At 40.2% G+C, this 14,371-nt stretch overlaps 1 protein-coding gene across 2 annotated transcripts in view; it reads left to right on the forward strand.

Annotated features, from left to right (window-relative positions):
- Positions 1-14,371, forward strand: part of DOCK11 (dedicator of cytokinesis 11) — a 187,886-nt gene that overhangs the window by 67,109 nt on the left and 106,406 nt on the right. For both annotated transcript variants that reach the window (XM_045817499.1, XM_045817501.1), the window contains exons 11-14: positions 2,691-2,831; positions 4,022-4,219; positions 12,346-12,468; positions 13,936-14,018. In XM_045817499.1, the coding sequence (XP_045673455.1) occupies positions 2,691-2,831; positions 4,022-4,219; positions 12,346-12,468; positions 13,936-14,018 (545 nt within the window). The remainder of the gene's footprint in view (positions 1-2,690; positions 2,832-4,021; positions 4,220-12,345; positions 12,469-13,935; positions 14,019-14,371) is intronic.

Here is a 14,371-nt window from a genome sequence, read left to right on the forward strand (position 1 = left end):
TATATAAATAAGAATTACAGTTCTCTCAGTGAAAATATAAAATGATTTGGGGAAGACTGATTTGGTGTTTTCTTTTTGCTTCATATAGTTTCCTAATTACAGTTTTTTTAATTTGAAATGGAAAAAGTATATAGTCCATAAATACTGCAGAAAATTTTCCCAAATAATTTTATTTTCTCATGTGGTGTTTTTCTTATTTGGAGAAAATTTGTTTTAAATGTTTCATCTTTCCTTATTTCCCATTATTACATTGTGTATGTAAGATATATGACTGAAAAAAGTATAAAGTATAACATAAGGAATGTTTGTAAGATATTCATCCTGAAATTTCCTTGTTCCAAGCATGTCTGAGCCTTTGATTACCACCCCCCCCCACCCCACCCCATGATTGGGCTTTAATTGGATATGTCAGCTCCTTTCATGGTATACAAAGAAGCCAATTGACTGTGGTTGAAATTCAGTTCAGCATCTTTAAAAAAAACTGTGGTGTGTTGTTTTTGTGGTCATGGAACTAAACTGATTTTATGTTTGAATTACTTATCAGTGAGCTACAACATGACAGAAAAATTCACAGTTGTGATGAAACTTTAAGGAGAAAAAAATTGAATTGAATGTCAATTATAAAAGGCAGTCTAAGTACAAAGAAATCCAAGTTGTAAGAGTTGAGTACTTTTACTAGGCATAGTGCCATTGTATAATAGCAGTCTTCTCTTTTGGCCACAGTTCAGTGTTTAGAGATATGCTTTCCATCACTGACCTTAGAGAATAAAGAAACACTGACTGACTGAAGGGAATGGCTCCAACTTTGAACTACTGGGGAAGGCCATATGTCCCAGTGTTTGCACTCACAGGCCGCAGAAGGGAGAGGACTTGGGGCTTGGGTGGTTTAGTCCAGTTTCTCTTCACATTCCAATGTCTGAGGAAGATAGCAGGGAAAGTTGATAAATGGGCAGAAATTAGAACTGATCTCCATGACAATGACTTGCCTCCTCTGGCTCCACTGACAGATACGAGTTCAAGGGGGAGCTGTCTAGGCCCAGACATTTCTATTCCTATTGTAGATAAATAGACTCGGGGAGGGAGGTATTGTGCTTTCAGGTATGCATATAATATGTTAGGCTCTTTTAAGGAGGATTTTGTTAGTGATACAGGCTGGATCGGAATGGCTGTAATTATCCAAGATTCTTCAGGCACATTACCTGTTTTGGCTTGAATTACTTAGGCAATTGAGAAAAATTCTTGTGTTTCTTGGCTTGAGTTTCTGACATTGGCAGTATTTTCTGCTCAGATTCACCTCAATCATTTTCCACCTAGCATGTCTTTGTTCTTATTGAAAGTTTTTAAGTTGACCCACAATCTATACTTTTCCTCCCACTTGTGAACAGAATGTAAGTCTGTTTGGACATTCAGAATGAACAGATAAACTTAGAATGCCTGTGCTCTGTGAGCTGAGGAGGAGGATCCTGTGAGTTTGTTTCAGGAGGGACAGATTCTTCCCCTGCTGAGAGGAATTCCTTGTCTCTCAATATCTTTGTTTATAGAAAGTTTATAAACTTCAAAAAAATTTTGTATACCATCAATTTACACATATGTGTGTGTATGTGTATACATATATATAATCTGTGGCGCCCAGAGTACATCCCGTAGCTCTGTTAGAAGCAGCTGAGCTCAGTGTTTATCACTTTCCTAAGTGGACACATCTCCCTCTGTTCATCATTTAAACATAGGTGCTCACCAGGGTTTCAGCCTTGTTTTCCTTCTCAAACTATTTTCCACTCACTCCCAAATCCAGATCTCCAACCCAGACCTCTCCTGTTTCTCCAACCCCTTACTCACAACACCTCCAATTCAACACATGCCAAGCTGAACTCATCTGTACTCATTATTTCCCCATGTTTGCTATTCATCTTTATTTTGCAGTTAATTTCATAACATCACGGTCTACTGAATCTTCCAGGTTAGAGGCCATTGTGTAATTCTTGATTCCTTCCATGTCCATTCATGTCAGTTTTGCCTTCTGTACAGCTTATAAAAGGAACAAAACGCCTACTGTCCTCAAACATATATTTTGTGAGGAAGACAAACAATAAAGACCTAAGTAAATATTTAAAAAGTATTGTTAGAATATTGAATGAAGGGAAGGGAGTATAGACTCTCAGAGTGGGTGCAGTTTGTTTTTAAATAGAGTTAAGTTCGTCTTTGTGGAAATGCCAATTGAATGAAATGAAGGGAGTAAACCATGTGTCTATCTGGGGAAAGAGGCTTCCTGACAGAACATCAAGTGCAAAGTCCCTGAGGTGGGAATGTACTTGGGATACTAGAGAACTAACTGGAGATGCCAGTGTGGCTGGAACACAGGGTGGTAGGGGAGAGGAGGCAAGAATGGTAGGAGATCAGGTCAGGGGAGTGGGGGGAAGTAGGAAGTCATGACATATAAGGCTTTGTAGGTCATGGTACAGACTTGTGACTTTTCCTTTGCCTTAGATTGGCGTCTCAGAAATCTCCCTCCAGAATTTCTTTATCAGTGTTTGAACCTTAGTCTAAGAGCTATACAAAGGCTTGTTGAATGAAAAAAATAATGAGGATTCAAATGAAAAATGGACAGAGAAGTGTTAGTTCTGTAAATTTTACTATAGATCTATATTAATATGAATCATTTTTTCTTTTGCAAATGATTATCTATCTTGTAGAGATTGGACTTTTCAGGAATTGAACCTGATATAAAGCCATTTGAGGAAAAGTGCAATAAACGTTTCCTGGTAAATTGCCATGATTTAACTTTTAACATCTTGGGTCAAGTTGGAGACAATGCAAAAGGACCACCTACAAATGTATGTATGACTTTTCCTTGTACCTCCCTTAAACTGCTGCATTAAAGAAACACCTTTCTCTTTTTGTCACTGAGAACTAATTTACTGGATGAGAATTCCATTGCTACAAGTTTTGATACATTTGAGATGGAAGACTTTCATATGTCTTTCTTTTGTCAAAATATGAATATGTGTTCATCTTAACATTTGTCAAAGTTTTATGTATTCAAAACAGCAGGTAGAATAGGCTCTTGACATCCAAGAGGGACGTGTCATCAGAACCTAGAAAATCCTCAGATTTGTAAATTCTATTAGAGACTATGACTTCTGCAAAATTGGCTCAGAGCCGTGAGTAATGAACACCAGAGCTGTGCAGGGCACAGATGCTATGCAGTCAGCTAGCCTTACTCACTGTTCTCAGAGTGAATTCACTGTGTTCTGCACAAAAAATTCTAATTATTAGTTATCACTGATCATTGGAGTAGCTCAGAAATACTTGAAACTATAAATGTAAAATTGCCAGACAGACTGCATTTTAGATCCATCCTCATTTTTCGGTTCTGGTCTTATCTTGGAACATAACCACAGTGGTTTATTCTCTCACAGTGTAGCTGAAATTTACTAGTAGATTTTCTGTGTGTAAAGGGTTAATCTTTATGCCATCTGGCATGAAATTTCTCTTTGTGACCAGCTTTCACATGCCATCTGTAGAGAGGAATAGTGTCTTCCAAAGCTGCTGACGGGGCAACAGAGCTATTGTCAAGTAATTTGATGTTGACTGATATTAGCTCTTAGGAAATGTATAATCCAGTAAGCTGTAACATTCCAAAAAGAAAGATTTATTTCTCATCCATAATATTGGCATTATTTGTGGGTAATGTTAATAAACCTGTAGAAAATTAAATTGTATTTATAAAACAGTTGGTATTTTGTAAATCTGGCCTTGATTTCTACCTATCATTTACAAAATTTTATAACTTGTGAAATTATTTGTACCTGACAAAAGTTAAAATTTGATAGCCTGTTATTTAGAATGTTCTTTCTTATGTGCAAATGAGGTATAATGGGATTTTAGCTAAATACTGATTTCAGAATGGAACTGTAATCACAGAAACTTGAAGAATAAAATAATTATTTTATAATTTGTGTCCCTTCCCACATTCTATCTGAAAAAAGTCTTAATTTAAAAATGGAATTGTCTTTGTTCCCAGGTTGAACCCTTTTTTATCAATCTTGCCCTATTTGATGTAAGGAACAATTGTAAGATTTCAGCTGACTTCCACATAGACCTGAATCCTCCATCTGTTCGTGAAATGCTGTGGAGCAGTTCAGCCCAACCAGCCAGTGATGGAAATGCAGAGTCTTTCATTCACGGAATTGCTGAATCTCAGTTACGCTACATAAAGCAGGTAAAGAATGATCTTTTTGGAGTTGGTAGTGTCTTCAGAATAAGAAACAGAAACCCCCTTGGGTTATTTTATTGTTTCAGGCCAATGTTGTCATGGGTATTCATATCTCTTGTAAGGTCTGTTATAGGTGTTTTCCTAGCAACTAAAGTTGGACGGGAAACATGGATGGGGAATCAACAAATATATATGCTACTAAACATTCGCAAGGTAACATTTCAGTTGGGATCATGATGCAAGTCTCAAAGGAAGTGTTTTATGAGATGGAGTGCAGGTAACACAGGAATACAGACAGAGACAGACACACAAATACACAGATACAGCCACATATGCACACATACCCATACCCATGTGCATTCTTCTGAGCAAGGCAATAGGTACCTGAAAAGTTTGTTTCTTTGAAGAGAAAGTGACCCTACAATAAACTTCCATCCCTAATTCCCATTCCATTATGAGTAGATAGTTTTAATCAAGCATAAAGACTCTTTACACAAGGAGTTCTGTTTGAAACGTAATGAGAGGGAACTGCTTGTGTCACAGCTGTAGGTCTGCTGTCTTCTTTCCTATCTGGTGCAAAGAATCCTCTTTAGAAAGAGCTTGACAGTTCCCTGGCATTTTGACCTCTGACCAGACTGGCAGCTATAATAGGTTAGGCAGAGCAGAACTGATTGCCTTCTAGACATTTAGAGCTGAAAGGAAACTATAGATTGTGGCAAAGAATTGAAGTAGGAAGAACAGAGCCACTTACATTGTGAGGAGATTTATTTTCCCAAAATAAAAATGTGCCTTTTTTCCTGATTACAAAGACAAATACATTATGTAGAAAATTCAAACAGTAAAAATAGTATAACATGGTAATTATTAACATTTTGGTGAATGTTTTCTAGACAACTCTGTTGTGTGTATATATAAACACATACTGTTTGTATAAGACTATACATAATGTGTATGATTTATGCTATTTTATACCTACTGCATTCATTTAACATCATGCTTATTTTTTATATCAATATTTCTAGATAGTCACATTCTTAAAGGCTAATATGCAATATCAGTGATTTAGCTAATGAGCATATTTCTAATTTTTGAATATCATAAATTATATGCCATTGAATGTCCTTGTATGTACATGTTAGCTCATTTGCTGAATTATCTCCTTAGAATAAATTCCATGTTTTGAGGGTTGTAGATCATACTCACTGATACAGACTGCCACGTGGCAGGGAAAGACTTGACATGTGCTGTCACTCAAAGACTCTCTGTGCTAGAGAGTTCTGACAGTTTTCCCCCTCATTATCTGTTTTCCCTTGTTATTTTGTGGCCCCTTAGTGTTTTTTTTTAAGTTTTCATTATCCTTACCTGAGCACATTTTAAGAATTGCCTTTAGAGAGAGCAAGGGTGAGAGAGAGGGAAAATAATGATTGGCTGCCTTCTTATACATGCCCCAATTGGGGCTCGAACCTGAAACCTGGGTACATGCCCTAGACTGGAAGTGGAACCTGCAGCCTTTCAGCCCACAGGATGACCCCCCTTCCAACTGAGCCGCACTGGCCAAAGCATGGTCCCTTTGTTATGCGGAGTGTAGTTGTCTCATATGTGTATATTCCACACAACAGCCTCAGCTTCTAAAAGAGAGCTTGAGTGAGTTCAGTGTTAGAAATATTTGAGAACTTGATATTGAATTGTATGTTTAAAATTTCTTGTACAATATTAAGTAAGTCCTGTTAAGCCAACAATATATTTATTGAATTACTTCAATTTACTTAGATTCAATACAGGCAGTTTAAGTTACCCTTCCAGGTGTCATCCCACTTGTAATCTAAGTCAGGAAGAAAATCAACATGCTCTCAATATCCCCTGTATGCCAGAATTTTCCAGTGGTGTCTCGTGGAATTGTAATACCCTTGTGAAATAGTATAATTATTGCTGTTTTGCAGATGAAGAAAGTGAAGTTCTGGGAGATTAATAAGTAAACTGTCCAGCATTTCAGAGCTAGTAGTGGTGCAGGCAGGATTTGAATCTAGGTCTGTTTGAAAGACCTCAAAGGCAGAACGCAATGAAGTGCTAAAGTATACAACACAATGATGGTAGTTAAATTTGCAATATGAGGAGGGATCAGTGGTCAGGAGTTAACTTAGAAGACTCCAAAGAAGGTGTGGGGCTTGAGAGAGGCCTCAAAGGAATAGACACGTGACAGCGATGGGCAGTGGCCTTAAATGGCTTTATCATTTGAACTCTTTTTCAAATCAAGTAACAATACCACCAAATGGCCATTTACTCCAAATAGTTGAACATTTTATTTGGAAGAAGTCTTTCTCTCAACTTCTTCCCATTTAGGATGAGGAAGCAGTACTATGTGGAAGAAGGCTCAGTGTTAGCAGATCTCAGCTCAACTGTTTTACAGCAATAATAACAATTCAAGCACTTAACTATTGCTGATGTATTTCTCTAGGTATTTATCTGTATGGTCAGTTAAGTCTCCACAACAGTGCAGTAAAATAGGGAGGTGCTATTACTATCCCCATTTTACAGATGGGGAAGCTGAGGCACAGAGCAGTCAGGTGGCTTGCCCAGGGTAACAGAGCTAGTAAGATGGGGAACAGGACCTGAACCTAGGTCTAGCAGGCTCCCTAAAAAGTCCAGGTGTTTGCCACTATACTGTATTGCTTTCATGTCACCCTAGAGAGAGGAAAGCAGCCGAGTTCTCCAGCGTTCCCAGAGCAGGCTGTCTGGCAGCCCATTCCCTTCCAGCAAGGCTATTTAAATGGTGGCATTATCTAGAGGAACAGGCAGCTTCCAGGGTTTGGTGGATGGTGGGTATTTTGGGGTGATTCTCAGCTCTCCCCATCTATTCCTCAGAGTCTTTCTCTCTAGAGGCTTCCTGAGTGAGGAGCAACAGGGTGACCACAGAAATGGAGGAAGTTGAGTCCATCTAGTAGTTTTGCTTCCCTGATACCAAATAGTTACTATGATCACTTTACTCTCAGGATCTTGGCAGTTTCTTCCCAGATGCCCTGACAGACCTCAGTGCCCCATGTCCCCCAGGTTTGAGTTGGGGCTGTGGGGTAGCTGCTCAGTCTTAGGAGTCTACTTCCCTGTTGCTCTGTGGGCTCCCTGCTTGGGGGCAGCAGATGTGGGGCTGGTAGAAGGGTGGAGGGCTCATACCACCACATGCCTTGCCATGGCCTAGGCTAGGGGCTCTGTAAGTGCTGGGAACTGGGTGGGACTTGACCTCTTCTTTTGAAGTAGGGGGCATTGAAGTGGGTAAGAGTCAGCCTATGGCCGGGGGCAGCTATGAGGAAGAAGATAAGGTGTTGGTCTACATAATGATTTTCAAACTGCATAACAAAAACTAAATCATGCTACAGAAAGTGTTCCCTTCATAATAGGTAAAGAGCTGTAAAGGTAGAAAACAGAGGATCCAGACCTCCTCATTTTGCTCCTTTGCACTTTATTACAGAGTACTAATGTAGATACAGCCAAGGTTACAGGGGTTTTCTATGAATGCATGTTGAACAGCCATGCCATCCCCTGTCCAGCTCAGTTCTTTCCAAATATAATATCCTCCAAACAGCCTGTTAGTTGATTGTGTCTGTTGTTTAAAGGAGCACCACACAAAGGAATTCAAGTGGAAAAATCCATTACTGGTACTCTACCAAGTTTTGTTTTCCTATTTGGTATATTACCAACTATGTTAAGGTGGTGCTTTCCAGTTTTCAAAATATTTCAGACACATTATCTCATTTGTTCTAGCTAGAACCCTCAGAATAGATAAGGCAAAAGAGAAAAGTGAGTGCAAGATGCTAATTCTTTCCACAGTCCAACAGCTTGTAAGGATCCCAGGTGGATGGCTGACCTGGGTTTGAATTCCCAAGCAGCAAGCGTGGAATGAAGTGGTTAAAGACTGCTCAGCAGCCCATTTCCTAAGTTCAATTTCTGGCTCCACCATTTATAGATTTAGGCAAGTCACATCCTCTCTACGTCTCAGGTTTCTCATCTATGAAATGGGAATGACAGTAGTTCTAGCTACTGAACAAACTTCTCATGTGGATTAAGTGAAGTCATGCACATTAGGCACCTTGTTATTAATACAGTTGCCCAAAGCAACTGAAGGTCACAGAACTGTGTTTTCAGTGCAGCCAGGAACATGCTGCTCAAGCTGGGACATATGGCTGGCAAATTGACTCATGTAATTTCATGCTTACCAATTGTCACATAACTGTGCTAGATGATTTTCATGCATTATCTCAGTCTTTGTAAAAACCCTCAAAGCAGGTTCTGTGAAAAACATATTTTAAAGATTAAAAAATTGACACTTAGAGCCCTGTCTGGTGTGGCTCAGTTAAAGCACCATCACATACACCAAAAGGTCATAGCTTCCATTCCTGGTCAGGGTACATGCCTATGTGTGGGTTCAGCCCTTGGTCAGGATGCCTAAGAAAAGCAACTGATCAATATTTCTGTCACACATCGATCTCTCTCTCTCTCTCTCTCCCTCTCTCTCCCTCTCTCTCCCTCTCTCTCCCTCTCTCTCCCTCTCTCTCTCTCTCTCTCTCTCTCTCTCTCTCTCTCTCTCTCTCTCTCTCTCTCTCCCTCCATCTCCTCTCCCCCTCTATCTAAAATTAATAACCATGTCCTTGGGGAAAGATTAAAAAACAAACAAAGAAATTGAGACTTAGAAAGTTTTTTTCAGAAAGAAAATGGATGAAGACAATTGCGGCTAGGGTTTCCAGGTTATATATCCCATGCTATGCTGCCTCTCAGCCTTGAGGCCCCTGCAGCCAACATCTCCTGCCATGAGTCTGGATAAGAATAGTAATACTGATTACTGCTGCAGCTAATGTCCACTGAGTCCCTATGGTTCCGCATCCCCAGTACTCTCAGCCTTTCCCCACACTGGTGCCAGCAAGGAGTATTATAATCGGAAGTGATTTGACAATTGATAAGACCAAGTTGCTTTCACTTGTTTATCTGTGATCACTGTTACTGCTGCCCCCACTAGTGGCAACATGATATTGAGCAAACATGGTGGGGCCTAGTCCAGGACGGACTGCTTTCCAGGTTGGCACACCTTCTCTGGCCCTCCCCAGAGCCCTGGAACGCAGATACTTACATTATTTCCAGTTCACAGTTGAGGATGCTAAGGCACAGAGATGTTCTTGAACTAACCAGGGATTCCCTTGTTAGGGGGTCACTCTCTGGAGCTGTTCTGCCTGTTGTCCAATTAGTTTCTAGCCTTGCCCTGTCCCCAAAATGCAAACATAAGTGAATCCAGGAAGCCCACTGTGGGTTGGGAGTCTGGATCTATAGCACAGGGCCTCTGGCCCAGCCCCCCTTTCCCAGCAGGGTGCATTACTACCCTTCAATAAAGTGCAAAAGAACAAAACAACAAGGTTTGGATCCTCTGTTCTCTACTTTCACATTGAAAGCCCCAGAGGTCTTTACCTCTCACAAAGGAATGCTTTCCATAGGGTGATTTAGTTTTTGTTACACAGTTTGAATACTGCTATACAAAACAACACCTTATCATCTTCCTCTTAGCTGCAATCAGTGTTTTTTAAAAATATATTTTATTGATTATGCTATTACAGTTGTCCCATTCCCCCCCACTATTCCCCTCTGCCTTGCACCCCTCATCCCACCCGCATTCTCCTCCCTTAGTTCATGTCCATGGCACATACATATAAGTTCTTTGGCTTCTACATTTCCTATACTGTTTTTAACCTCTCCCTGTCTAGCTTCTACCGACCATTTATGCTTCTTATTCCCTGTACCTTTTCCCCCATTCCCCCCGCTTCCCCTCCCCACTGATAACCTTCCACGTGATCTCCATTTCTGTGATTCTGTTCCTGTTTTAGTTGCTTGCTTGTTTTTTGTTTTTTGTTTTTTGTTTTAGGATCAGTTGTTGATAGTTGTGAGTTTGTTGTCATTTTGCTGTTCACAGTTTTTAATCTTCTTTTCATTAGATAAGTCCCTTTAACTTTTCATATAATATGGGCTTGGTGATGATGAACTCCTTTAACTTGCCCTTATCTGGGAAGCACTTGATCTGCCCTCCCATTTTAAATGATGGCTTTGCTGGATAGAGTCATCTTGGATGGAGGTCCTTGTCTTTTATGACTTAGAATACTTCTTTCCAGCCTCTTCTTGCCTAAGGTCTCTTTCGAGAAATCAGCTGACAGTCTGATGGAAACTCCTTTGTAGTAACTGTCTCCTTTTCTTTTGCTGCTTTTAAGATTCTCTCCTTAATTTTAATCTTGGGTAATGTAATTATGATGTGCCTTGGTGTGTACTTCCTTGGGTCCAACTTCTTTGGGACTCTCTGAGCTTCCTGGACTTCCTGGAAGTCTATTTCTTTTGCTGGATTGGGTAAGTTCTGCTTCATTATTTTTTCAAATAAGATTTCAATTTTTTGCTCTCCCTCTTTTCCTTCTGGCACCCCTGTGATTCAGATGTTGGAATGTTTAAAGTTGTCCTGGAAGTTCCTAAGCCTCTCCTCATTTTTTTGAATTCTTGTTTCTTTATTCTGTTCTGGTTGAATGTTTATTTCTTCTTTCTGGTCTAAACCATTGGTTTCAGTCCCAGTTTCCTTCCTGTCACTGTTGGTTACCTGTACCTTTCCCTTTATTTAACTTTTCATAGCCTTCACTCTTTCCTCTATTTTGTGACTATACTCCACTAATTCCGTGAGCATGCTGATTACCAGTGTTTTGAACTGTACATCTGATAGGTTGGCTATCTCTTGTCGGTCAGTTATATTTTTTTCTGGAGCTTTGATCTGTTCTGCATTTGGGCTATTTTTGTCTCCACGTGCCTGTTGTATTGTAAGGGGTGGAGCCTTATGTATTTGTCAGTGCAGAGCAACCCATGACGCTGATGCTGAATTGTGGTGCTGTATGTGGGTGAGGTGTCCAAAAGGGAACAATGCTGCTTTCTGGGCTCTTGGCTGGCTTTTAATCATTTCCTCCATTACCCACAAGCAAATTGGGTCCTTCTGGTGCTGATTCCTCGGTGGGTGGTTTTGTATGCGTTCTAGGATCTAGTGAGGCTGGGAGTTTCTCCCACTGCAGCCTCAATTCCCCCCAGGTGTTTTTAGTCAGAGGTTTTGAGGCTTTATTCCCCCCCCCCCCCCCCGCACTGGATCCTGGGTGGTGAGGTCTGTCTCACTCCCCAGTTGTTTCTCCTGGTTTATCTGCATGAGAATGTGGGATTGCCTGTTCCAGCAGCTTCCACCTCACCCAGTCCACCAGCCGCCGCCTTTCCGTGAGTTCTCTCCGCCCGTCTGCCTGTCTTCTTCATCCCTCCTACCGGTCTGGATGAATGTTTCTTCTTTGACTCCTTGGTTGTTGTACTTCCATACAGTTCAATTTTCTGGCAGTTGTGGTTGTTTTTTGTTTTTAAATTTGTTGTTGTCCTGCTTTTGGTTGTGGGAAGAGGCAAAGTGTATCTACCTACACCTCCATCTTGGCCGGAAGTCCTGAAGCAGGGGTGTCAAACTCATTTTCACTGGGGGCCACATCAGCTTCCAGTTGCCTTCAAGGGGCCAAATGTAACTTTAGGACAGTATAAATGTAACTACTCCTTAACTAGGGGCAAGGAGTTCTACATTCTGCCCTTTCTAGACAACCATGGGGCTGATGTGGCACCTGGTGAAAATGAGTTTGACACCTGTGTCCTAAAGTTTATTTTGCAATCAGTATTAATTGTGAGTGAATTGCTCTGGAGTTACATGCAGCTATATTTAAAAATGCTTATCCAGTGTTATTTGAGAAATGCACAATATTTTAGCCAATGCCAATTAAACCAGACAGTACACATTGTATTAATTAGGTCCAACAATGCACCTTGCAAACACAGCTAAACACATGAAGCTATGCAGCAAGGATGACAACCTGCACTTTGGAGACTAATAGATCTAAAGTTGGTGAGAAAATAGAAAATCCATTTTGGACGGAACATCGGGAGCTTGGAAAACTGAAAGGCAATGCTATGTATTTCCAGGGTCCTAGAAATGATTGTGTCGACTACAAATATTCTGTGCTAAACACACTGCTTGGAATCATTAATCAACAACTGTTGATTATATGAGGTTACATAAAAAGTCTAATGGAAGTCATTTTTTTCCCCAGGGAATTTTCTCAGTGACAAATCCACATCCTGAAATTCTTCTAGTTGCACGAATTGAGAAGGTGCTGCAGGGAAATATTACACACTGTGCAGAGCCCTACATAAAAAATTCAGATCCAGCAAAGGTATTTATAAAGTCTGTCTGTGAACATTTCAGCTTAATGTAGAACTTGCCTTCTACTGATACTGTAAATCGGACAGTCAATGATCCCTCAAAAAAAATCTCAAAAAACTTTCCTTACTCAGCATGCTATATATTCTGAAAATATTGTATACTAGCTATGTATGCATGCTAAACCTTGAACATGCCTTTTTTTCCCTCTTCGTTTATGTTCTGTTTACACGACAGTCTGATTTCTGCTGGCTTATCAAAATAAGAGCTAAAGGTTTTTCAGCAACATCTGTTCACTGACACTGTATCCTTGGCAATAACTGTCTCCCCCACCCCCGGGGGCTATCAGCAACCTTAGAATGTCAGATCTGTGAGGGTAAAGATGATCCACTTCTGTAGTTCCCAATTGCCAGTGTATACTCAAATTTACACCTGTATGAAGATGAATCGAGGAAAGCCAAATAGCCATCTATTCATGAGAATCTAAATGTATTCAATTCAAAGGGCTTGCTATTTTATAAATGTTACACCTATGCTTCATAAAATGTTAGTATATTAAATGGTAGGCATATTTGTTGTTTCTTGTATTTAAATGGCAACATTAAAAGTCAGCAACCCATATAATCATCCAAATTTCTAGACCATGAAATCTAAACTTAGGGAAATTATCAGTTGAATCCTCTGCTCTCGTTTTATAAATGAGAAAACTGGGGCCCAGAGTAGGAACATGTTCATGGCACAGGCCATTAGGAGCTCTCCAGCTACTGGGTATTCATGAAGAGCCCATCTGTTCTATGTGGCATTTAGCTGTGTATCCAAATACTGTTTATGAAGTGGAAGATGCTGAGGATACATGTGACCAATTTGTGAAGGAAAAAAGGCCTCGATATAGATAAAAGCTTCTAGCATGTGTATCCCTACGGATACACGTGCAGCCAGCATTTCACAGCTGGTTGAGATTCTATAGGCAGTTAATGTCCTTTGTCATCTTTCAGTGCCTGTGCATACAGTGGCTCCTGCGCACACTTAACTTAATTGTATTGACTCTTGGTCACTTGGCTTGTAGCTTGGGAGTAAAAAGGTCAACTATACCCAGTACAAACTTCTTCCAAGAATGATGAGTGTCTGTCTGCTCACGTTTGAAAGGAGAAATATACATTTAAATTGCTGGAAAAAAATTCCCAGTAAGAGCCTTTGGTCCAAAACGTGCCCTATATCCGTTTTGTCTATCTTCAGATATCTTGATGAAGGATATCCTGATGAAGTCTCTGTTAATGGAAAAACACAAAAGCTTTAAGAAATACTGCTTTGGTCTTGAAAAGTGGGTAGGCGATGTGTGTTGTACTTTATTTGTAGGCATTTCTATATATGTTTTTCTAGATTTTGATGTTTTATATTGGTTAGGTTGGGGAAATTAGTTTTGGGAGACTCCCTGGTAGTTTGAAGTAATATGAGCCTATTTTCTTATTTCTGACCTTAGACAGCCCAGAAGGTGCATAGGACAGCCAAGCAGGTGTGCAGCCGCCTTGGACAATACAGAATGCCCTTTGCCTGGGCTGCCAGGTTTGTACATATATAATCCTGATCCTCCTACTCATGCTCATATATGAAGTAGAGTGATGTTGTCTTTGCCAGTAGCATTCAGCAGTTTGTTTCTGACAAGCCAGTTATATTTTGGCAGTAATGTTTTGGGGCACCTGGGATGTGTCCTAGTACCTCTAGGCTACTCTAACAAATTACTGACTTAAACAATGAGGGTTTAAGCCAAATGTTTGTAGCATAAACAAAAAACATTTATTTCTCACAGTTGTGGAGGCTGGAAGTCCCAAGATCAGGATGCCAGCATTTGCTGGGTTCTGGTGAGGACTCTTTTCCAGGTTGGGGACTGCTGTTTGTTTTTCATGTCCTCACCCTGT

The sequence above is a fragment of the Phyllostomus hastatus genome, unplaced genomic scaffold, assembly GCF_019186645.2.
Source record: "Phyllostomus hastatus isolate PE091 unplaced genomic scaffold, TTU_PhHast_1.1 phas_scaffold_28, whole genome shotgun sequence".
NCBI lineage: Eukaryota > Metazoa > Chordata > Mammalia > Chiroptera > Phyllostomidae > Phyllostomus > Phyllostomus hastatus.